At 40.2% G+C, this 24,397-nt stretch overlaps 1 protein-coding gene across 1 annotated transcript in view; it reads right to left on the bottom strand.

Moving 5' to 3' along the window:
- RP1 (RP1 axonemal microtubule associated) overlaps window positions 1-24,397 on the bottom strand; it is a 296,219-nt gene that overhangs the window by 134,587 nt on the left and 137,235 nt on the right. Inside the window, exons 24-29 of the mRNA XM_061598841.1 lie at window positions 24,114-24,339; window positions 13,638-13,792; window positions 11,298-11,376; window positions 8,256-8,343; window positions 2,997-3,052; window positions 2,839-2,871 (exon numbers count right to left, since the gene is read on the bottom strand). Coding sequence (XP_061454825.1) covers window positions 2,839-2,871; window positions 2,997-3,052; window positions 8,256-8,343; window positions 11,298-11,376; window positions 13,638-13,792; window positions 24,114-24,339 — 637 coding nt within the window. The remainder of the gene's footprint in view (window positions 1-2,838; window positions 2,872-2,996; window positions 3,053-8,255; window positions 8,344-11,297; window positions 11,377-13,637; window positions 13,793-24,113; window positions 24,340-24,397) is intronic.

Raw genomic sequence — 24,397 nt, 5'->3', positions numbered from 1 at the left:
CAGAGATCACATCTTTGCACTTCTCCTGTGTTCGGAATGGAAGGAGGATGGTGATTTATTTCTGGCAGCCAATGAAATGTGGGTATATTCAGTGTAGGAGAGGCTGAGCCAGTGCAAACAGGAACTGAGCAGGAAGTCTTTGAGGTATTGTGGATTTTTTAGGGGACATTTACTAAGAATGTTCACAGAAGCTGTGTTGGTGACCCTTGATTTAAGTTAACAAACACCTCTCACAACAGCCAAGACTTTACAAGCTTTCAGAAAAGTAAACAGTAAGCCTGCTGAACCTCCTTGAGCAGTGAATTCCACAACAAGGGCCCTATTTTTCATAGCCATGGCTATAGAGTTTTATTAACAGGGCAAATGGCAGCTTTAGGGGAGATTTTCATTGGAAAAACAGCACAAGGGGAAAGGGTTAAACTCACTTCTGTACCACACCCTCCCAGTCTCTCTCTCTCTCTCTGTATATACATACCAAGTATTCACAAAAACATCAATGTATCTCTATTTTAAGAGGAAATTTGGCTCCAACAAGTCAAACTACATAGTGAATAAAGAACCTGGTGGGTTGAACAAGGCTGCTTTTTTTCACAACATGGAGAAGGAAGGGCTTTTTATTCAAGTTGCAACTAATACTTTGATGATGCTCTGTCATATTTTTAATCAGCGATGTAGTGGAAGAGGAGTGCAGGGGTGTGCAGCTCTGAGATTCTTGTCAGAGCAAAAGTGATGACACGATCTGACAAAGCACCAGGGTGATTGGCAGAAGCTCCTTGAGGTGATAAGGAGGGTTTGTGACAGATTAGCACTGAGGAAGTCAGTGAATGAGGAAAATAATCAAGAAGAGGTGGGATACTTCTTCTATTTCATGCTAGCAGCTTAAACAATGACTTCTTTGAATTTTTTTTAAATTTCTAATTTAAAGATCAAGTTTGCATTTCATTTGGCTAATTATGTTAAAGCTCAAAGTATTTTACAAGTTGAATATAGGCAGTCAGGACCACTGGGTTCAGTGTAGCTTACTTCCAAGAAACTATGCATCAGACTGCTGTGATGCTGATTGTAATAAATTGTGTTTTATGATATATGCTGCTACTCTTTTTTTAGGGGGAGGGAAGACAAAGATCTAACAATCTTCATCCATATCTCTATGAATATCAACAAGGAAACAAAAAGCAGGGCCTCCACAAAGCACCAGCAGGTTCACATGGTAGGAGGCATTCCATCAGATAGTGCTGCATAAAAAGTAAGACTGAAGCCATATCTCATCAGCATAATAGTGAGGGATGAGCAGAGCAATCTATTTCCTGTCCATCTCAGTTTGGTGTGTGTTCATTCATAACTCCGTTGCATCTTGTTTCTGTGTTAATCTGTGAGTTTTTTATCTGTATGAAAATTGTTGTTTTATCACAAAATACACAATTACATACTTATTTTATCTCAATATACACATTTTGAAAAAAAATTCTTATCCTTAAATAAGCTTTTTTAAGAATGTATTTTGACACATCGTTTGAACTGTATTGTAAAATCTGGAGTAGTGCAAAATCCAAAGAACAACTACATTCCAATTGATGCAGAAATCTAGTTGAAGAGTTAGGTTGGTTCACTTAAAAATGTGCACTGAATGAAGCCCTTCTCTATCCCTAGTAATATCAACAAACCAGCCTAACATTTTATGATGACATAGCATGATGAAATAGGGCATGGGCAACATGCAAAACTGGTGACCAAGCAGGAAAGAATGTCACTGGGGCAATAGCAACAGCAGGTGGAAAGGCAGAAATTTGACAGATGAGTTGGAGAGGCTCAGCAGACCAGATGCTATACATGGACTCCCAGTATAGAACAGGGATCTGCAAAAAGTTGTGCATAGTAGCTGTATAGCTTAAGTCTACATTATTTCTGGACACTCTGAGTATATCCTGATGAACTCTGACCTAAAAATGCTTTTGCTGTCACTTCACAATTCATTTTTTCCACTTGTTTGCTGGGGGAGCTGTCTTGATTTATTAAATGACAGTGATGTTGGCATAAACAAAACAACCCTTGTATCTACTCTCAGAGGAACCCCTGAGCCATATTAGAACAGAAAAATAAAGATGGGAAGAAAACAAAAAATGCTTAGTGAGATATTTCCATTACTCAGCTAAATGACTTGGGATGGCCCTTCTATAGATTATCATCATACAATTTGTCTGTAGTTCCATAGCAGCAGACACTTTCCATAAATGGTTACTTGGAAAAGACAGTGGCTACATTCATATATAACACTAAACTGTGATTTAATGATACATGGACAAACTTAAATAAACCCAACCAAAATGATGGGCTCATGTGTTTCCTGCTCTTCTTTCATATTTAAGTGTGGCTGGGAGGAGGGCTTCAATTGAGGTTATTTTCTCTTTCACAGAATTTTGACTCAGCAGGGATCCTGCTTTAAAGCAAACTCTAGTAAGGTTCATAACAAACCAACTCTGAGCCTTGGGTTATGAAGCTTGTTTGTTAAAATAGGTGTGTTTTAAACCAGGATCCCTAGTTCAAACACAACCCTAAGTTGAGATTCTGGAAAAATTAAAACTAATACCTATCAAAGTCCTCCTCCTCCTCCTGGCTTCATGGGAAAACAAGAGGAGAGGGCAGAGTGCGTGAGTTTCTGGCTTTTCTTGGGCGTGTTCAGGCTCATCTAGTCATAGCACTAAACCATGGTTTTTCATTATGTATGAATGCAGGTAATGACTTGTGTTATCCTATTTGTCTATTTAAGCCCAGAATGGTGTTTGAATGCAAACAACAAAGAGTGTTTCTTATAAGAAGAGAATACAAAGTGTAACTTACCTCTAGTATACGCCATTGGTGCATTACTATTTTCTAAAATAAAAACAAAAACAATCATATTCTCATTCACAATAAGAATCTATAGTCTTAAGTTTAATTAGCAATTTGGTACCTAGGACATAATTATAGTACAAATAATTTTTATTTTCAGTACTTACTTCTGGCAATTAGCTCTCTCTCCATTTTCCCATCATCTTGGTACTCATCTAGCCATCTTCCATTGTAAAAAAAGAGAGAGTAATTACAGTGAAGGCAGTTAGTAATTAGTCTTACTAAATCGAAGCCCTACATTATTTTTTCTCCTTTTAGCAAAGTTTTTAAGTATCACTTGTCAAGTTATATATTGTCTCGGCAGAGATAAACAAGGGTGGCTCTTCTTAATATAGACAAAGTTTGTGGATTTATTTCTTGAAATAAATAAACTGTGTGGATTTATTTATTGCCACTCTTCAGCTTTTTTTTTTATAAAAAAACCAACCTCCCAGTGCAGCTCATAGCAATTATAAAACCAATATCCAATAAAAAGAAGGAAATCATAGTAAAACAATAAAAAACCCTAGCAGCAGCAATAAAAGTCAACAGATTAGAAGACACGCTAGAAGCCTGCAGGGGAGTCTCTCTCAGAAGGGCATTCAGGGTGCCACAATGGAAAAGGCCCTCTCTTCAGTTACCACCTGCCTCCCTTAAGAAGGTTCAAAGAAGCATTTCTGACAAATATTTTAATGTTAGGGCAGGCATGTGGGAGAAGGTGGTTCTTTGAGTTCCTGAGACCCAAGCCATTTTTTAAATTTTTATTTTATTTAACAAAAATTATGCACCGCTTGATTGTAAAAAAACCCACGCCTCTAAGTGGTTTACCAAAAACATTAAAATTAGCAACAAAACAATTAAAATCAATGAAAAACATTTTAAAACCATTAAAACAGCAACAGATCAAAAATATTAAAACACATCAATTTCTATGTTTAGGGCTTTAAGGTAAGCGCTACATCTCTGCTCAGGTAACCTCTAGATTAGATTACTGCAATGCATTACACCGGGGGGGGGGAGGGCTGCCTTTGAATATGGTTCAGAAAACTGCAGCTGTTGCAGAATTCAGCATTACTGAGTGAGGCAAGGTGGTCTGAGCACAACACCAATTCTGGCATAACTGCATTGGCTACCAATCCTTTAATTATTTAATATTCCATCCATCCTCCTGATAGACCTTAGGGCTGCAAACCTTAACAAAAACCATGACTCCATACCTCTTATTGAGAAATTAGGCCATACAAAAAGACCTAGGTTTTTGAATTTATGCATTGTTTACACCTACATACCCATTGCCAAAAAACTAAACACACACAAACTTTTAAAATGTGAGAAACACTTGCTTCTAGTTGCATGCAGTTTTTCCTCCCGCAAAAATAAGTTTAACTTCTCACTATCCAAAAACACTTCTTTCTCTAAATTGAAAGAATAAAATATTGGAAATACTTTGAAAAATACTCTGGAATTACACATGGCTCAGATCAACCTGCTCTGCCCCACCGAGCTGCTGCTGGTGCAAATTAAGAGTTATTCCATGGGAATGGTTAATGTGTTGCAACACATACATAAATCAGCCATAATTTCTCTACCCAATCTCCCATTCACAACAATAAATGATTACGTTAAAAAATATATATTTATTATAGAGAGAAACTAACACTATGTCCACCATCAACACATCATTGGTCAATTCATCATTGTGGGAGGGAGTAGTTCCAGCCACCTTGAAAGAGGTGGTGATCTGACCGCTCCTGAAAAAGCCCACCCTGGACCCATTGATTTGCGACAATTACTGACCGGTTGCAAAAAAACCCTTCTTATGGAAGGTGATTGAGAGGGTTGTGGTACAGCAATTATTATTATTATTTATTACATTTGTATACCGCCCCATAGCCGAAGCTCTCTGGGCGGTTTACAACAATTAAAAACATTAAAAAATATATACAAATACACAAATTTAAAAACACATTTTTAAAAATAATTTAAAAACAATTGCAAGTACTCTTGAATGAAACAGATTATCTTGACCCATTCCAGTCTGGGTTCAGGCCTGGTTATGGGACTGAATCGGCCTTGGTCGCCCTGATGGATGACCTTTATCGGGAGAAGGACAGGAGGAGTGCAACTCTGTTACTCTTACTTGACCTCTCAGTGGCTTTTGATACCATTGACCATGGCATCCTTCTGAGCCAACGTGGTGAGACAGGTACTGGAGGCACTGTTTTACAGTGGTTCCGATCCAATCTCCAATGTCATTTTCAGATAATAGCATTGGGTGATTGTCTTTCGGGCCCCTGGCAGTTGTGCTGTGGGGTGCAGCAGGCCATCTTGTCCCCCATGCTGTTTAACATCTATATGAAGCCCTTGGAGCAGTCGTCAGGAGATTTGGGGTGAGCTGTCAGCAGTACGCTGACAATACCCAACTCTATTTCTCTGTAACATCTGAATCAAGAGAGGCCATGCAAGCCCTGGATGGCTGCCTGAACTCAGTGGTGGGCTGGATGAGGACCAATAAACTGAGTCTGAATCCTAGCAGACTGTGGGTTGGTGGTTCCCAAGTTCAGATAATTGGTCAGTTGCCTGCTTTGAATGGGGTCGTACTCCCTCTGAAAGAGCAGGTCCGTAGTCTAGGGGTGCTCCTAGATCCATCTTTCTTGCTAGAGGCCCAGGTGACATCAGTGGTTGGAGTGCCTTTTACCAACTTTGGCTGGTAAGATAGCTGCGGCCGTTTCTGGACCAGAATAGCCTGACCACTGTTGTCCATGCACCGGTAATCTCGAGGCTGGATTACTGTAATGCACTCTATGTGGGGCTACCCTTGAGGTTGGTCCGGAGGCTGCAGCTGGTGCAAAATGCAGGCAGGGTATTGCCAACATGTCACCCCACTGCTGAAAGAATTGCACTGGCTACCTATTAGTTACCAGGCTAAGTTCAAGGTTCTAGTTTTGTTGTACAAAGCCCTATACAGCTTGGGACCAGGATATTTGAAAGACCGTCTTATCTCTTATATACCCAGTCGATCACTGCGCTCTTATCAGGAGGTCAATTCTGCACAACATAGGAAACGGACCATTAGTGTAGTGTCACCTTTGGAATTCCCTCCCCTTAAATATTAGGCAGGCACCATCTCTGTTATCTTTTCGGTGCCTACTGAAGCCCTTCCTCTTTCAAGAAGCCTTTTAAGTTGAGACTTTATCCCAGTCTGCATCTTTGTTGGAATTGCTTTTTAATACGTTTTTCAACCTTTTTTTTTTTTTAAAAAAAGATGTTTTTAAACATTTTCTTTTTAAAAAGATATTTTAAAGCTTTTATTAATGTTTTTAAAGATGTTTTGTCTGTTTTTATGATGTTTTAAAGTGTTTCAGTGCTTTTTTTGCCTCCCTGGGCTCCTACTGGGAGGAAGGGCAGGATATAAATCAAATAATAAATAAAGTAAAACAAAAAAAAAACAAAATATTGCTTGCATGTGCACTGTCTTCCTCTCTCTAGCAAGGTCACAAAAGAAATAAGAAATAAAACAGAAAAGCTCCTCAAAGTAGGAAACACTCCTTGATGAGGTGTGTGTGACATTTAAGAAAACAACTCAGAGCATGCTCAGAACACATATGTATTGTGCAGATAAGTCTACCAGGTCTACCCTGAGGCAGACCTACTAATGTTGTACTATGACTGCATGTGTAGGCTATGGCTGTATCTAATTCCTGTGTCTTTATTTTAATTTTTTTATTTATTATTTGATTTATATCCCGCCCTTCCTCCCAGCAGCAGCCCAGGACGGCAAACAAAAGCATTAAAAACACTTTAAAACATCAAAAAACAGACCTTAAAATACATTAAAACAAAGCAACTTTTAAAACATTTTTAAAAAGCTTTAAAGACAGTTTTAAAAATGGTTAAAAATATATTGTTTAAAAAAAAGTTTAAAAAAAAACATATTAAAAAGCAATTCCAACACAGATGCAGACTGGGATAGGTCTCAACTTAAAAGGCTTGTTGAAAGAGGAAAGTTGCCTGGATTTCCCTCATGACAGCAGGAGGGGGTGGGAACCTGGGAAACTCCTAGGGCTTAGTAAAACACTATTTTTAACTTTTTTATATCTAAAGACAGATGAGGGAGACCAACTGGCCATAGCAATAGCTTTGGAGAGGGACTGGCTGAGCAGTGCAGACAGCTGATAGGCCAGACAATGGGGAACTGACAGAAATCTCTCTCCAAGTTCAAATGGAATGATAATGAGTGTATGGAAGACAGGAAAGACTGTGTTTTTTTGCTTGCAATTCCCCTTGGTAGGACAATGACCCGCTTTGCCCCAAAGGACTAGTCTCCACTGAGTCTACTACGATTTGATATTATTTATTATGATGATTCCAATGCCTCACCTGAGTCATATGAAAAGGAGAGATAGAGCTGTGTGTCAGCATACTGGTGGAAAGCATAGTCCAAATGCCCAGATTACTTTGCCCAGAAGAAGCATGTAGACATGTTGCATGGATGATAAGATGAAACCCTGCAGCATAGTTGTCACAAGGCCAAGCAGTAATCTTCTAATCTCAGCATTAGCAAGCAGAACCACTGAGAGACAATGCCCCTGATCTGCAACCTGGCAGCCTGTCCAGAAGTATAGCATGCTCATTTATATCAAAGGGCATTGAAAGGTCCAGGAGCGCACACTTCTACTGCCCTTTGCACAACAGATTATCCATCAAGGTGACCGATGTCATTTTAGAGCCAAATCCTAAGGAGGTCATGTGGGAGATTTGGAATGATATGGCATAATATGTAGATGACATCCAACTATATTTCTTAGGTGAAGCAGCAAGAACTGGCTAAGAATCAATAAACTGAATCAGGGCAAGACAGAGAAACTGTGGGTGAGTGATGCATCTATCCAGGAAGATGTACTTCAACCCGTTCTGGCTGAGGTTGCATTCTACATAACTCCATTATATTTCCTAACACTCTGATGACAACCTCTTGCACATCAACCCTTTAACGAGGTCACTCACTCAGTTCATGCAGGGCATCCACCGAGCTAGGGATGCCTCACCATCACCCCATGTGAACAGAGAATGAAACCAGAATACATCCAACTCTATCTTGCAGCAGCACATTGCAGGGGATGATCAGCAGTGGTCTGATAGTGGCAAGAATGGCTGGTGTGATGGGGGGGCATGGAGCTGCCCTCCCTCACTGCTGCCTAGCAGAATGGTGACCTTGGGGTTACTTTGCCCCATGCACTGTGCTGGCCACTCCTAGACAGTGGGAAAGTTATTACTCAGGGAATTTTACCCGTCATGATTGATCTTTTATCTGAAGAACATCTAAAAACTTCCAATAAAGGGAGGACATAATTTTTTAAAAACCCTGACATTAATTAACTGCATACCTATTACAGGGAAACACAGCTTCTTCTTCTCTACCTTCCTCTCCCTCTTGAAATCTGATGACAATCTGTTCAAGGAACCAACCACTGCCTATGATTCAATGACAAAAAGTGTACTGCATCTTTAGAAGAAGAAAAACTTTATGCTTTGATTGAAAAAAAATAATATAATCACATCAAACTTAGTTAATCAGGGCAAAGAGGTTAACACAGTTCCTTTAGCAAAACCAGTAATTAATACTCTCAACACCTTATGTTCCTCAAAAGTAAGAAGCTGTGATGTCTAAGGTAAGATATATTGTTTGAGACAGTTTTAACACAATATGTGAAGAAGAACTAACACTCCATATTCTTTTGATCTCTGTTTTAGAGTCCCCATTGCATATGGATTAAGGATGAAATCCTTAGCCTTTGAGGAGACAAATTTGTATTGTACAACAGAAACTCAAGGAGGGTTAGGTCAACATCTTTCATTCAACATGTTTTTAGAGTCTTCTCAAATTATTGTTTTTAATAATATAATAAATTCTTACCGGACATTTCTTTGATCCAGATATCTTTGCACTAAGGAGTGCATTTGTTGCAGGGATAGCAACTTTTCTCAACAACAAAACTACATTTTTGTATTCAGTCTAGTTACATTACTGTGACATCCAAGCTGATAAACAACATAACTCCTCCACCACGCCCACACAATTTCATCATCTTTTAACAACTTATTTGTTGGGTTTTTGAAAGCTAGTTTAGAGGCTAAGCATTTCCCTGTTTTGATGTTCTAAAGCTGCAACCCTGGTATACACACTTATTTGGGATTAAGCCCCCCTGAACACAGTAGGGCTTACTTCTTAGTAGACACGACTAGGATTGTTATTTCATTCATCAGCATGAACCTTATTTTATAGGGAATACATTATATTAAATGTTTGTTCTATATAGTAAAGAATTAGGTCTGGTTCACATTTTATGTGGCAGATGTGCTTGTCTACTGCATACAAACCTGTAATATTTCAAGAAAGAATCTGTTGTTGTATGCATGTAGGCAACAGCCAATCATAGTTTCCTGGTGCATCCCTACCCACCACATGTCCTCATGTTTGGAGGGAAGTAGACTTCTCCTTCTTGTTATGGAAATTTGTATAAATGAGCAGAGATTGTCAATGGTCTGAGATGCGTGTGTGCCGGTGTGTCATTTACCTAAGTAGCAGGCTTTTATCCTGCATTAGGATCACTGAGACTTAAGACTTGGTAAAATAAGAAAAGCTACTTTATTTATAGAAATACAGAGTAGATAGGAAAGGCATACCTAGTTCTAACTAAGTTGGAGGCACAATGCCCAGACATGGGTATTGCCCTCATGGCTCAGGAGAGAGAATAATAATAATAATAATAAAATTTTATTTATGAGTCGCCTATCTGGCCGAGTTAACGACCACTCTAGGCGATGTACATTGTACAATAAAATACAATATAGAAGAACCACAATCAATGAATAGTCTAAAAAACCCCTTCCAGTTAATAACAGCATAAAAATTAATCCACTTCAGAGATCCTGTAGGCCTGCCTGAACAGCCAGGTCTTCAAGGCCCGGCGGAACCCCATCATGGAGGGGGCATGGCGAAGGTCAGGAGGCAGGGAATTCCAGAGGGTGGGAGCCACAATTGAGAATGCTCTCTCTCTGGTCTGCACCAGTCTAGCAGATTTAACTGGTGGGACCGAGAGGAGGTCTTGTGTGGCTGATCTCATCAGGCGGCATAACTGATGATGCTGGAGGCGCTCCTTCACATAAGCTGGGCCAAAACCGTATAGGGCATTAAAGGTCAACACCAACACCTTGAATTGGGCTCGGTAAACAACTGGTAGCCAGTGTAGATCTACTAACACCGGAGTAATATGGTCACGGCGACGGCTGTTCTTAATCAAGCGTGCCACCACATTCTGTACCAGCTGTAATTTCCAGACCGTTTTCAAGGGTAGCCCCACGTAGAGCGCATTACAGTAGTCTAAGCGAGAGGAGACCAGGGCATGTATTACCCGTGGGAGTAGATGGACAGGAAGGTAGGGTCGCAGTCTCCGTATCAGATGTAATTGATACCAAGCTGCCCGGCTCACTGCTGAAACCTGAGCCTCCATGGACAGCTGGGAGTCAAGAATGACCCCAAGGCTGCGGACCTGTTCCTTCAGGGGTAACCTCACCCCATTAAGCACCAGGTCTATATCTCCCAACCTCCTCTTATCTCCCACAAGCAACACCTCGGTCTTATTGGGATTCAGCCTCAGCCTATTCCTCTCCATCCATCCACTTACTGATTCCAGGCACTTGGACATGGTGTCCACAGCCAACTCTGGTGAGGACTTAAACGAGAGATAGAGCTGAGTGTCATCCGCATATTGGTGACACTGCAGCCCAAATCTCCTGATGATAGCCCCCAGCGGCTTTATATAGATGTTGAACAGCATGGGGGAGAGGATGGAGCCCTGTGGCACTCCACAAAGACAAAGATGTCTCCTCTCTTTCAGACAGTCGAAGAAGAGAAAAACAAAGGGCAGAAGGAGGAGGGGCATATAAGCTTCCCTGAGCATATCAGTTTACAAGGAAGGAAGTTAGTAAGAGCACAGCACAGGTAAAGGTAGGCAAGCATAGCCATCTGGAGGACCCTAACGGTATCTTCCCTTTGGAACACAAACAAAAGAACCCAAAACAGGAGTTGCTCTTGCCCCACTTCCAACACTTCTACCATTACTATGTTTATCAGGAAGCATGTGACTGACAAGCACCAAACATCTTTCTCCATAAATTGTGAATAAGCCATTAAACAAAAAACAGTAATGTAGGAGGAGATAAAGAGATAGCTTATGAGCAGACTCACCAGTGTTTGAAGTTCTTCCACAAAATGATAATATATATTACATGAGATGGATAAACTCCATTCTCTGTACAGCAAAAAAATCTTGTCTGATGTTAGACTATGGAATTACACAGAAGAAATGGATGTTCACTTTTAAACAGATTGTGAAGGCAAGTGGTCAATAGGAAATTAGCTGTACCTGGACCAGTTCCATCATGGCTAATGAGAATTTTATTCAGAACTCCAAGTGATACAGCCGTCATGGTGAACACATCAGTCTGCAGAAACACAAAAATAAGAATCACAAATTGGAGGGAACCAATACAATCTGAAGGATAGATGGCTGGACGTGGACCCACAAAAGAGAGAAAACAAAATAGATTTATTAATGAATATACTATTTTAAAAATCAAAATGTATGGTCAGAAGGCACATGAAGTTGCCACCTTGCTGAAATGAAGCAGGTCTTGGTCTGGTTAGTTTCTGGATGGGAGACTGCCTAGGAACTACACAGATGCTGCCTTGGGTTCCATTATGGGGAAAAAAATCTTAAAAAATTATATGTATATTAAAAACAGCTGCATTTAAATAAATGCTTTACATTTCATGGATATTTTAATAATATGTTGTGATTCTGTAAAAAAATAAACATGGGTTTTACACAACTGTTTTTAGAAGTTTTAATTGCACCATTTTATTATTGACATGTTTGCTGCCCTCAGCTGCTTTGGGAGAAAGGTCAGGATAGAAATTTAATAAATAAATACACTTTCACCATCCTAAGTCTTAAATATAGTATGCAGCTGCTTTTAGAGCTTTCTGGCTAAAAATAAATACACCCTTTTTTTCTTAATGGTTCATTTCCTTGGAATATTCTTTTCTGCTATGGTAAAGCAAGCAAGAGCTCCCCTTGCCCTGGGTTAGAATATTCCATTGCTTCATCCCTTGCAATTTTGTCCCCACCATCACTACCACAGAATAAGCCCTAAAATGGGCTCCCCACTGTTCGTAGCTAGACTCATCCTGAGTTTTGTGCCAATAGTGCTTGTAAGTTACCATACCCACCCAGGCCATTTTTCCATTTCATAAGTCAACCAGGCTTTGACAAAATAGTCGGTTGAGGTGACATGAAAATCAAGAAAATCATTGGGATCTATCAGTCCTCCACTCCTGCAAAGGTCCAGAGGTCCAGAAAGCCCAAACTCTACCAGGTAATGGTATGTCAATGATGGTGGAACTACCAAAGCTCTGCTATACTCAGACTGCCATCACACCCAGCACAAAAAGAAAAGAAGATCAAGATGTACTCCTCTGAATGAGTGGGTCAAGAAACACTTGAAACAGACCAATGGCTGCCATTGAGGTAATGAAACCTTAGACCACTCCCAACAACAGTCTCAATGTGAATGCCAAAGTCAACTGATACCACAAGCCTGGAAGACTCCAACATCACTGTCAAGACCGCCACAGTTAGCTGAAGAAGGCAGACTGTTAGGTAGTATCCTGGGCACCCACTTTCAGAAACAGACACTCAAAACTCCAGGTCAGGGGCAGCTAACTCCCAGTTTGTGGTCCTGACCATGACCCTCAGCAATTTTTTTCTGATTTTTTTTAAAAAAAGTAGTCACAGTGCTAGGGTGCCTAATATGAGTGCAAATCATCTCATTCCAGTCACCAGATCACCATTTGCTATGCAGAGAGGGGGCAACAACCCACCTTCTCAGCTGATCTTCATGGAGCCATGCAAATGTCAGTGCTCAGGATCCTACCAAAAGTAGCCAGTGAAGTGGGGCAGTGCCACACTGCTGCTCTCTAGATAGTGACCTTGCTGCCACTTACAAGGAAAGTATGGGGTGGTGCAGGGCAGCTGTGAGGTTGGGGCTGCATGGGTGCACCAGTGGGAACTCTGGATTTACTCCACTGATGTGGATGCTCCTGCCCTTCCCCGCTCCCACACTATCCAGGTATGCAGCAGCAAGCCACTGTTGGGATAGTGGTGGCATGGCACTGCCTAATGTGTCAGCTGGTCCTGGATCCTACCAAATGATCCCCCCCCCCATGAACACTAAATACCTGTTCCATATCTCAAACTAGTTTGGAATTCCACTGAGTTTTTAGGTGGCTTGCCTTGAGGGCTGATGCTTGAGATTCACAACTCCAAAGCAATGCTGGACATGCAGGAGTAGTTCTGAGGATATTTCCTTGTCTATACTAACTATGCACCTACACATTCAAATTGTGCTGAAAGCAATATGAAGGTAGGAATGTACATGACTTAGTACTGAGCACTGTAGGTAATACAGTTTTAATCATGGAAAAAACCTTCAGTTTTAATCATGGAAAAGAAATACCGAGCATTGTATTTCTATATTTGAAATGTATATACATTAATATACGGAGTAGATAATCATTACACAATAAACATCTCCTGAAAATATAATGCACTGCTCAAGCATAATTATGTAATTTTAAGTAACCTGGGTGTATTTTTAAAAAACGCTTTTTAATTCCTGTCAAGATGCTGCATACTTTTCTTTACCTGACCATGCTGAAATTTAACTTTATTAGTCCTTGATCTATGAAGTTTTCGTTTTCCAGAATCTCCTCTGTTTCCAAAGAGGGTGATGTACACATTGGAATTTGTTGCTGCATCAGGGTTTGAACCTGTGTATACACTGATCTCGTAGAATACCACTGAAATGGACAAAAATGCATTACTACTGCTGCTGCTGCTGCTGCTGCTGCTGCTACTACTACTACTACTATTTCATTTCCATTCTGTCCATAATCTTCATACATAAACTTCATATTGACTTGAGGCTTGTGACTACAGAAGCCTAGAATTTTGTGTACATAATACTTATAATTGCACATGATTTAGAAACAGATATTGGCACACTACAACACACCTGGAATGAAAGCTTTTTCACCTCTGGCAAGCTCCCTCCCCCACTATGCTCTTCTTGGATTTAAAAAACTGTTGAGTGTGGGAAGGTATCCCAAGTCAGTCTTCTGAAGGAAGCACTATCCCACTTTGTTACACACAAATAAACAGGAACAGAAAAGACTGAGCAGAGCAGGAAGCAGACACATTTGTCACAACAGAATGATTCCTTTCAGTGACTATTGTTTAATGGTTTGCATGGAGGATTAGTTTAGAAGGAGGAAGGAGAAAAAGTGTTAGACCCAATTCTCTCCTGACCCTTCTTGTATTTTGACAGGAGGACAGAAGGAAGAGGCTACATGTGCAAAAGCTTGCTCGCTCTAGGCTCCTCTGGGTGACCTGGTTTTGAGCATTTATCCTGATTTGCTTGCAGGAAGCTTACGTGGAGGTAGGGATGAAGAATCTGTCAATTTTGTTCTCTCAGTTCCTCAGTCTTAAATTCAATTCTCCACATCTCTGCAGCAATTTGAGATTCCCCCCCCAAAAAAATCCTCAAAAATTCTTCAGCATGTTAGTTTTGACTAATTTTCTCATAATATAATGCATTTTTGTATATTATTTTCACTAGTATATTCACTTCATAATATGTGTGAAGGACCACCAGGGACTGTCCTACTGCCCCCGTGCTTTCAGTCCTGTGTGGATACAGGATCAGGAGCCTGGTCAACTGAACTAGCTGAGCAGGAAGGTCTGGAAGACAAGCCAAACGAGGAATAGCTAGGGAGAAGCCCCGCTGTTGGTAGGAGGCCTTCAGAACCCCATATAAGAGAAAGCCTGATTGAAGCTGGGAGGATCTTTAGCCTCAGAAGGAAAAGGGACTGCCTGAGACCTTGAGGAGGCCTAAGAGCATCCCGCCCCCCAAGGACTGTGAAGGGAGGCCTGGGGAAGCATGGAGTGATGTAACTGCCTGTCCCAAATAAAGTATAAGAAGCCAAGATTTTATTTATTTATTTATTATTTGATTTATATCCCGCCCATCCTCCCAGCAGGAGCCCATGTCCTGGGTTTGTTGGGGGTTTTCCCACAGCAAGAGGGAGATTCAGGCCATGGAAACTGGGCCATTTGATGTTCCCCAACCCATAGATGCCCAACAATATATATGCATTTTTAAAGCATTCACTGAAGAACTGCACTGCAAAATTCAGATAAGTATTAATTTTTGAAGGATAGCTGTGTTTCTGCTCTCATATTGTTTCAGAAAGTGCAAATGTGATAAATTCAGCTTTAAATGTGATCAAATTAAATCCCCCCCTCCCCATCCCTATAGTGGAGGTTAAACTATGCCCAGTCTTTATTGAGTATTCATTCTAATTTGCTTGCAAGCTGTTAATCCCATTAATCATTTGTTCATCCTATGCGTTTCAATGCATTTTCCCACCATTTTCATAGCTGCAAAAGGCTGCAAGGCCATGTATGCTTACTCTGGACTAAGCACCATGTTAAACTGTGTCCTAATTCTGAGTAGATATGTGTAGGATTACACTGTAGGTCTTTTAAAGCAGTAATATTTATTCATTTATAGATGTTCACACCACCTTTCAAGAATAAAATTCTTTTGAAGGAGGTTCACATAAAAAAACAATAAACTTCAATAGATAATGTTTTAAAAAACATTTCAATGCAACAATAACATATTATTAAAACTAGAAATCCAACATCAAAAATATAGCATAATACAGTCACAATCACCAGGCCACATAATCAGATCCCCAGTCAAAATTAGTTTATGTAAGCCAAGGTATATAATAGGTTTTAAAAGTCTATTTGAAAATAACTAGGAATGAGGCCTGTCCAACATCAGATGGTATAGTATTGAACAATTGTGGGGCCACAATTGCTAAGTTATGGAAGTTCCTAAATACAACAAGCAACCCATTTAAGGTGTAGTCCTAAACAACCTTGCTTAGAAGTGACTGGGTTAGACTTGTCCAGCTGACTACTAGACAATAAATAAAGCTTAGCTAGAAACTCCAGCCACAGTTTGTAGACTGCCATTAAAAAGCTATTTTTTTGGATGCATGCAAAATTCCAAATCTTTTACTCTCAGTGCTGTACACACTGACAGGATTCAGTAAGTAACAGCTGCCATGGTGAAGTCAATAATAAAATAAGTGATTTATTAATAAACAAGTGCTTGGTATGAAACACTGTACTGAAAAGTTTGGAGAGGGAGGAAGCATGTCTCTCTCTAGTGGATGAACTGTATATGTGACCATCAAGTGACACTGAAAGCGAACCAGCTTCCACATAAAATCTACCAGAGCTTTTATTGGCTTGAGAATTGCAAGTAGCGCTGGTGCGTGGTAAGTAACAGATTTACCCAGAAGTCAGCTTCTGTTAACACTGATCACAATGTATTCGATATCCCTTTGATATTAACACTAAAGCCTGTCTTAGCCTGTGCATGCTTAAGGACAGGAATGCTTGGAGGGTGCACAGCTTTCAAAATGAGAGAATGAAACTGACTACTAATGAAAAGGATGGGTCTCTCTTAGCTGGGCTTTTAGTGGCGATTTCTCCATTTCCACGCAAGGTAAAATAGAGGTCATGCGCAGGTCTTTGAAACGGGCTGATTTTTACAACCATGTTAGCACATGCCACTTGAAAGACTCAAGCATGAGCTGGTGGGATGTGCTGACATTTCATCATGTACTCCTGCAAACAGATGGCCATGTGTGTGGTCCCTTTCAGTCAACACTTACTGATACTGATCGTGTGCCAGCAAATCAGATACCACACAGACATAAACACTAGGCTGAGCACTGCATACCAGCTTTCCCCACACACTTGAAAACTTCAGGAACCTCACTGCTGATTTAAAATATACACACATATATAGATAACATGACTCTGCATGTCAAGTATTTACTGCTTACCACATTACAAATTGGCTGTATTAACTTGCCCTTGTGCCTCACATCGGAGAAGTTTCTAAGCTACTGCAGCTAAAGCATAGTTCAGTGGCCAGGGGAGCAGACAGCAGCTGACTAGTTGTGCCCCCGTTCCCAAGAAAAAACTAATCACTTCTAAAGTTGCCAATGAACTATAATTTTGGGGGGTAAGACAGAAATTTATTTCCTGTGTATTGCGGGGACAGGCAAACAAATAAACCTTGTCATCTGTTCTGCATTATTTAACTTTGAATAAGTTGCAGTTTTCAGAAAGAAGGTACCACTCAGGAAAATCACTTTGCACATGCTCCTTTGACTTTTGAAAAGTTTCTTATAAAGAAAGGGGCTGTGTGCATGCTCATTTTGACCACAAGCCCTTAAAAAGAGTTTTACTCAGTTCATGGGAAAGGTATATGTTCAAAGACATTCAGTCTGAGTTGCCAGAATTTTTAAAAAACAAAGAGGTGTCACCTTACTATATGAAGTGGACAAGATCACACTGGGTTCCCAATTGCATGGAAGAGGCTATGCAAGTACTGTTGTATATGCATAGATCTTCATTCACACTTCCTCTGAACATGCAAAGTTCAGAGGTGGGCCACAGATTCACCAAACACATTTTCAACCTTTGAGGAGACCTGAGGTCTTAAGACTGCAGTTTCACTCAGCCCTGCTAAAAGAAGGTGCTTCCCTTGTCGGTTGGTTGGTTGGTTGGTTGGGGTCTTAGTACCAAATTCTATGAGCCATTGAATCAGTGTGTCTGCTCATAGGATAGGGCCATAATTCTCTGTGTATTTTCTTTCTTTCTTCCTGCCTTCCTTTTTTAACACTGCAGCTCCTTCCCAAACCACTAGTTATCACCACAGGAAAAACAATATTGTAATGGCTTTAAATGCCTATTTTTTCTTGAACTGCAGCAATAACACATAAGAATATACAAGCTACAAAGCCTGATTCTATGGTCTTCTGCAGCAGTTTGAGGCCATTGTACCTTGAGTTCAGTGACATTAGCATTAAACTGCACTGAAAGAGAGAATTGCCATATCCTTAGTCAAATGGGAAATAATGTAGGAAAATTTTATCGGATAAAAAACAAATCTGAGGTTACTATTTTAACATGCAGAAATGAGTTTGTTAAACTACATTGAGACATACATATGAAAGCATCCAAAATGAAAAAGAAATGGGGGGTTACATTTATTAATTCTTACTGTGCACCTCCACATGGGGCATTGTTGGGGTGGCGGCAGCCTGAGACAGCAACAGGGTGGGCTCTTCTTCCCCCTAGCCAAGCTCTCATGAGACCATCTGGGATCTTGGGTGGTCTTGCGGGAGCTCGCTCAGGGGGGAGGGGTGGCCTAGGCCTTAAAGACCATGGCCTAACCCAATTGGGGCTAATTTTCCTTATCAGCTTCTCTACCCACCCGCCCTTATGTGTGTCACTGAGCTTTTGAGGTCACTGGTTGACAGGGCCAGATGGGAATTTTTACTCTGAATCACATTGGCACTTGATTGGGAAGATTTTTCCACCTGTCCTTCAGTGATAGCTTCATCATCTTTCAGGCGTATAATTTCTTCTGTCATAAGTTAAGGTAGAAATGGTATTGGGCAGGATCAAACATAAGGCCCCCCCCTATATGGGGTCTAGTGGGAATAAGTGTGGGCCGTACCCTAACTGGCAAGGAGTTGTTCGTTCCTCATCATGCTCCCCCCCCCACTAGCTGCCCAGCAGGATCCCAGAAGCATGGCATGTGCTACACTGGGATCTAATCACTGGCCAACACCCAAGAGTGCAACCCAACTGGCTCGTTGGGACAAGTGTTCCTATAGCAAGGAGTGGAAGTGGAAAATCAGGTCCTTGCCCTAGTGCCATGCCAACCACACTTACTTGCTGTAAACCAATAAAGTTGTGGCCTGTTTCACCCATAAATGCTGTTGGCTGTACTTATTCCCGTGGCTGGTGGTGGGGGACGCATCCTGCGACCACCACTCAATGTAAATATCAATATGGTGCTTCCATATTGAAGGAGGGAGGAAATTACTTTTTACAAAATGTGAGATTCAAATGTTTCCATTTCTAAATGGCAAATGTAAATCAAGCTCTTTTATCATACTGAAACAGAATCACCATACCATCAGACAAAAGAGCAAAGGAAGAACAAGCATCTGTTAAGGTAAGCCAAAAGCATGGATGAAACAAATACTTGACATACAAAGGTAAACTAGGGGTGAGTAGCCTGTGGTCCTCCAGATGTTGTTGGACTTCAGTTCCCATCTGTCCCAGCCAGTATGGCCAATGGTCAGGGCTGATGGGAGCTGTTGCCAAGCAACACCTACAGGGCCACAGGTTTCCCATCCCTGAGGTAAAAGAATCCATCTCCATGCTCTGCTTGGCCATTTGCTGAGCTTGCTCCCAGTGCTGAGGAAACAGCAGCTAAGCAGTGGTGCTGCTTCAACAGCTAGAAATAACCTCTGCATGGATCAAGAATGCTATACAACATTTCAATTTTCTTTGGTCAAAGGAAGGATTCACTGGGGTAAGAGGGCTCAAACTCAAACCCCATCATCAAACTCTGCCAGAGAGGCTCTGTTATCATTAGCATTTTTTCAGTCTTGCCCTATCTAGATGGTGTAATTAAGAGGATTTCCTTTACTGCTATACTTTCCAACTCTGCCCCCACCCCTTACACAGGACTACAGTGCCGGTGTTGTGATTTAGCACTCCAAAGAGATCCTTCTACAGCAACCACTAGAACCAGGTTGAATACAATCAGACTACTTATGTTTTTGTATTGAGGACATTTGGAGGATCACATCCCAGACTAATAAGAACACTGGAATACTCTCTCAAAAGAGATCTGGAAAGACCCATCAGCTGGATGTTTGAAGTGTCTTTTAAAAATTCATTTATTTACCCAAGCCTACTTTGATATTTGGGAGAGTTTCCCTGTTGTGTTACTGACTACAGAAATTTCATCACTTCATCATAAATAGTGCATTGTATTTATTCTTGTTTTTTATCTTTAATATTGTATTTATGGTGTTTCGTTTTCTGTTTTGTAATATGTGTAACCTGCATAGAATTTTTCTTTGTAAAATATGAAATAGGATATAAATCATATAAACAAACAAGACTTTTGGCTATGCACAGAGCTCTCCCCTTCAGAGTAGGAGCAAACATACCAGGAAATTTCCCATTAACCATAGTTTCTCATTTTGTCCAATCAGCTATGGTTGACAAGCTTGGGAACAAGCCAGGATATTAAATTGTGGTCTGAAGATGACTTAATATCCTGGCTTGTTCTGAAGGAGAAGCAAACGTGCAGCCAAAATACTTCTTATCTCAAATTATTATGCTGAGATTGTCCATACTCACCCAATATGAACTACATGACAATGTTCAAACCATGCTTAAGAGTAACACTGCAGTTATTCAAGACTACCTGTCTATGAGCTATTATTTAAGGATTATAAATAAAGAGTCAAAATAGAGTTAAAAAAGTGATATAAGCTACTCAGAGGGGGTTTCTGAAAAGATGTAGAAGGTAAAACAAAAATGAAATTGAATATGAAATGGAAAGAGGAGCCAAAAGGGGTCTAGACAGACACACAGCATGACAAGGAGGGGGGAACTCCCATGGAATAAGCAGAGTGATATAAACCTTGAACTATAAGGAGTGCAAAATTGATAGAGTTGGAAAGAAGGTAACATTCTGGATCAGAATATCCAGACAAAGAATATTTCATTGTCAGCTTTTCCATTGATTGGCATTATGAAAGAAGGCAAGCAAGAAGAGGGAATCTATCAATGCAAAATGCAGGGAAATATGAAGGAGGGATTTTAAACATTATATTAAAAATGAACTACCATTATCTAAAGATAGCCAGAGAGAGAGAGAGAGAGAGGAAGATTACAGAGCAAAGACAGAAAAATTAAAGCCATCTTCAAGCGTTATGTTTCCATTCTGGCAGAATATGAAAAGAAAAGAGATCTTACACAGATAAGTAATGAAGTTCAGTTGCAACTTGAAGCCTCACTAAAAGGGCTGCTAACTCCTCAGTTGAAATAAAGTTTCTTCATCTAATTCATATTTTTGTCAAAACAAGCTATTTTAATTAAATGGATGTTGCTAGAGAAAAATCAGATTGATCTGAAATTTATATTGGATTGTAATTAGATATCATATAATACATCATTTATTTTCTTTGATATAACAACCTGTAATGGCTGCACATTTGGTGCTTCTAAGCAATTATCCCTTTAAAATGGGAATGCAGATGGCAAAAGTTTCTTTTTCAGGGATGGAGAAAAATAAAAGCAAAAGTTCTTAGTTGCACTGAGTGTCTATTGATATTCAGTTGAGCCAAATATCAATACGTAATTTGAAGTCATAAACTAAAAAATTTAGAACTTGTCTAACAGCAGTATAATGTTTCCATTTGCATTTATTTATCGAACATATTTCAATAAGTATAATGTGCCAGAGAAAGCAAAGATAAATATACCATTATAGCATCATTATTAATAAAGCTGAACAAATGTTCTACTTTGAAAAAATAATATACCCAATGAAAAATATTGGTCACACTGAATACTCACTTACACTAAAACATTATCACTGAGCTGGATCCAAAGGTGTCCTTTTGCATGCAGAAGCTATCTTCGGCTCGTGGAAAAGTTGCCAAAGATATTCATCTGGAGGTGCAAGAATTCGCACAAGCTCTTGCCCCATCAAAATCAAGTGAATGACTACAGAACGTACCTACTACAGTAGCACTGTATGAATGCTTGTGCAAATACTTAGGTTGCAATCCAGCACACTTATCAGGGAGTAAGTCCCATTGAACCCATTGGAGCTTACTTCTGAGTAGACATGTATTGAATTGCAGCCTAAGTCAAATATTTGCAGAATGGCACGGGTGCCTATTTTCCTTTTATTATATTTATTTATTCATTCACGTAGATACATCCTGCTTTTCAAGGCAAAAAACCTTCACAAAACCAACTTACAGTACAACTAAAGTGGTAGAAATGCAATTATAAAACTAATAAAATTAAGTACAGCTGACAATACAATGAAAACAGCAGCAATTTAAAACAGGACTGCAATATATATCATTCCCCAATCAGTAAAGTTTCTAGAGCATAACAAAAACAGGGAGAGAGGCTTGGCAAATCTCCCTGGGAAATGAATTCTACCAACTTGGGGCCACAAATGAGAAGGTCCCATCTCTGGTTCCTGCCAAGTATACCTTACTTAGTAGCAGAGCCAAGACTACAATGTCCAGTGCCAATTTTGAGGCTCCAGTAGAGTCATATGAGTGTAGGCAATCCTGAGATAACCTCGTCCCAAACTGTTTAGGGCTTTAAAGGAGCTTTAAAGGTCAATGCCAGCACGAGTTTGGAAACAAACTTGTAACCAATGCACTTGATGCAACATACGTGTGTACCTCATCATTCCTGTCAGCATCCTGAAGAATGCATTCTGAACCAACTGCAGTCTTTAAAGGCAGCCCTACGCAGTGCATGACAGTAAGCTAGCCTGGATTCTTCATGCTTCTTGGATTCAACCCACTACTTCAATGCTATTACTGATTAAATAGGTTAGGGATTACAGAGGTTTTCTACACAATTCCCCATCAATAGGACAGAAGGAGTTTTGATAAATTTGCCCAGTTCAGACACTATAAAATTCTTCATGGCCAACAAACATGTTGATGAAGTAACATCTGACCTGATGCATACAGTACATGTTATAGCTGTCATTTCACCATGGTGTTCAGCATGAAAAGGGTGGGTTAAAAAATGAATCCACACCCACAAGAATCATTACTGGTAAGAGACAGAGAAAGAGAAAGACAAACAGGAGAAGAGACGGCCATTAATGTAGTCTTGCTGGATCAGACATGACTTCCTTCAAGCAACAGCAACAGACACACTTGGCAGCATAGAGGTTTTTGCAGCCTCAGAAGTTTCCATGATATATAATTATGAAAGACTGCATAGCAGCAATTGGGAACCTAGGAAGCAATGTTATATCAATACAGGATGACCTAGCTTAGTATTGCCTATATCAGCATTCCCCAATCTTGCGCCCTCAGAGGTCTCAGACTACAACACCCACCATTGTTGACTATTGACCGTGCTGACTGGGGCTAATGGAAGTTGTAGTCCAAGACATCTGGAAGACACTAGGTTGGGGGAGGCTGGCCTATACTGATTGGTAACAGCACTCAAGGGTTTCAGGCAGTCTTCTCCTGCCCAACCTGGAGTTCCCAGGCATTGAATCTGAGATTTCCCCCACTACTGACTGCATTACCGCACTGGATTCCTCATTTGTGCCTGTCTCCACCAGTCCATATTTTAGGATATGAACCCAACTCTCTTTTGAACAGCAGAGAGCTATCACCCATCCCTTTGGAACAATACTCTCCTATAACTTAGAACTGACTGACCCCATGTTCAGCTGATGTTCATATGGAACCCTTTTCTACTTTGGGCTTACAAAGTTCTCATTTGCATTCCTTTAAACCATTTTAGGTGTATTTTACTGTACTTCTTCTGCCTTACAAACATTTCCCACACTTCATTTTCTCATTCATTGTTATTGTGGTATATTCTGTAATGGAAATGATCTAGTCCTTTATGTTAAGTTGGTATGCGGAAGCTTGACCTTGGTGGCTTTCATTTCCATTCTTGGCCTGCAGTTACTGGATTCTATAAATAATTCAGTATGTCAGAAAGACCATGATAAACTTACTGTATTTTGAATCTCTGAATACCCTCAGATATTTTACTTCAGCTTGAATAACATTTGCCTGACTGATAGTACAAGTACTCTGATCAGGAAGCACTATTTTTATATATTTATGTCCTATTCAACTCCAAGGAGCACAAGGTGGTGTAAGTACTTCTATACAGACACACACTTCATCCTCATGACAACTCTGTGATGTTGGTTAGGCTGAGAGAGAGTGATTGGCCCAGGTCATCTAGTGAGATTCATAGGTGAGCAGGGGTTTGAACATGGATCTCTCCAGTCCTAGCCTTACACTCTAACCGCTACACCACAGAGACTCTTTTCTTGTCAAATTAAACTATATTCAATAGAAGCAAAAAAGTAACCCATCCAGATCCCTCATATGTAGCTAAATAAAAATAATTATATACTCAACATACATAGTAGAAGTGCTTTGTTAGGCCTCATAATTGCTATCTCTCTCCATGTGTCTCCATCATCTTGGTCTTCAGATAACCAGCAGCTGATAGGTAAACGTATTTCTCGGTCTGATAGTGAGTTCATTCTTTGGAGTCTAATCTCATTAATGTACCAACTAGGATCTGGCCCACTATTGTCATGGCCAATCCGGATTTTATACAGCTCTCCAACATCTTTTAGATTAATCTGCAAAAGATTAAAATAGGAAAAGCTCTTATTATAGTTCATTGGCTCATAAAAAAAC

This window comes from Rhineura floridana, chromosome 1, assembly GCF_030035675.1.
Source record: "Rhineura floridana isolate rRhiFlo1 chromosome 1, rRhiFlo1.hap2, whole genome shotgun sequence".
Classification (NCBI taxonomy): domain Eukaryota; kingdom Metazoa; phylum Chordata; class Lepidosauria; order Squamata; family Rhineuridae; genus Rhineura; species Rhineura floridana.
Note: the sequence above shows the minus strand (reverse complement) of the source record. Positions and strands in the feature narration are given on the sequence as shown.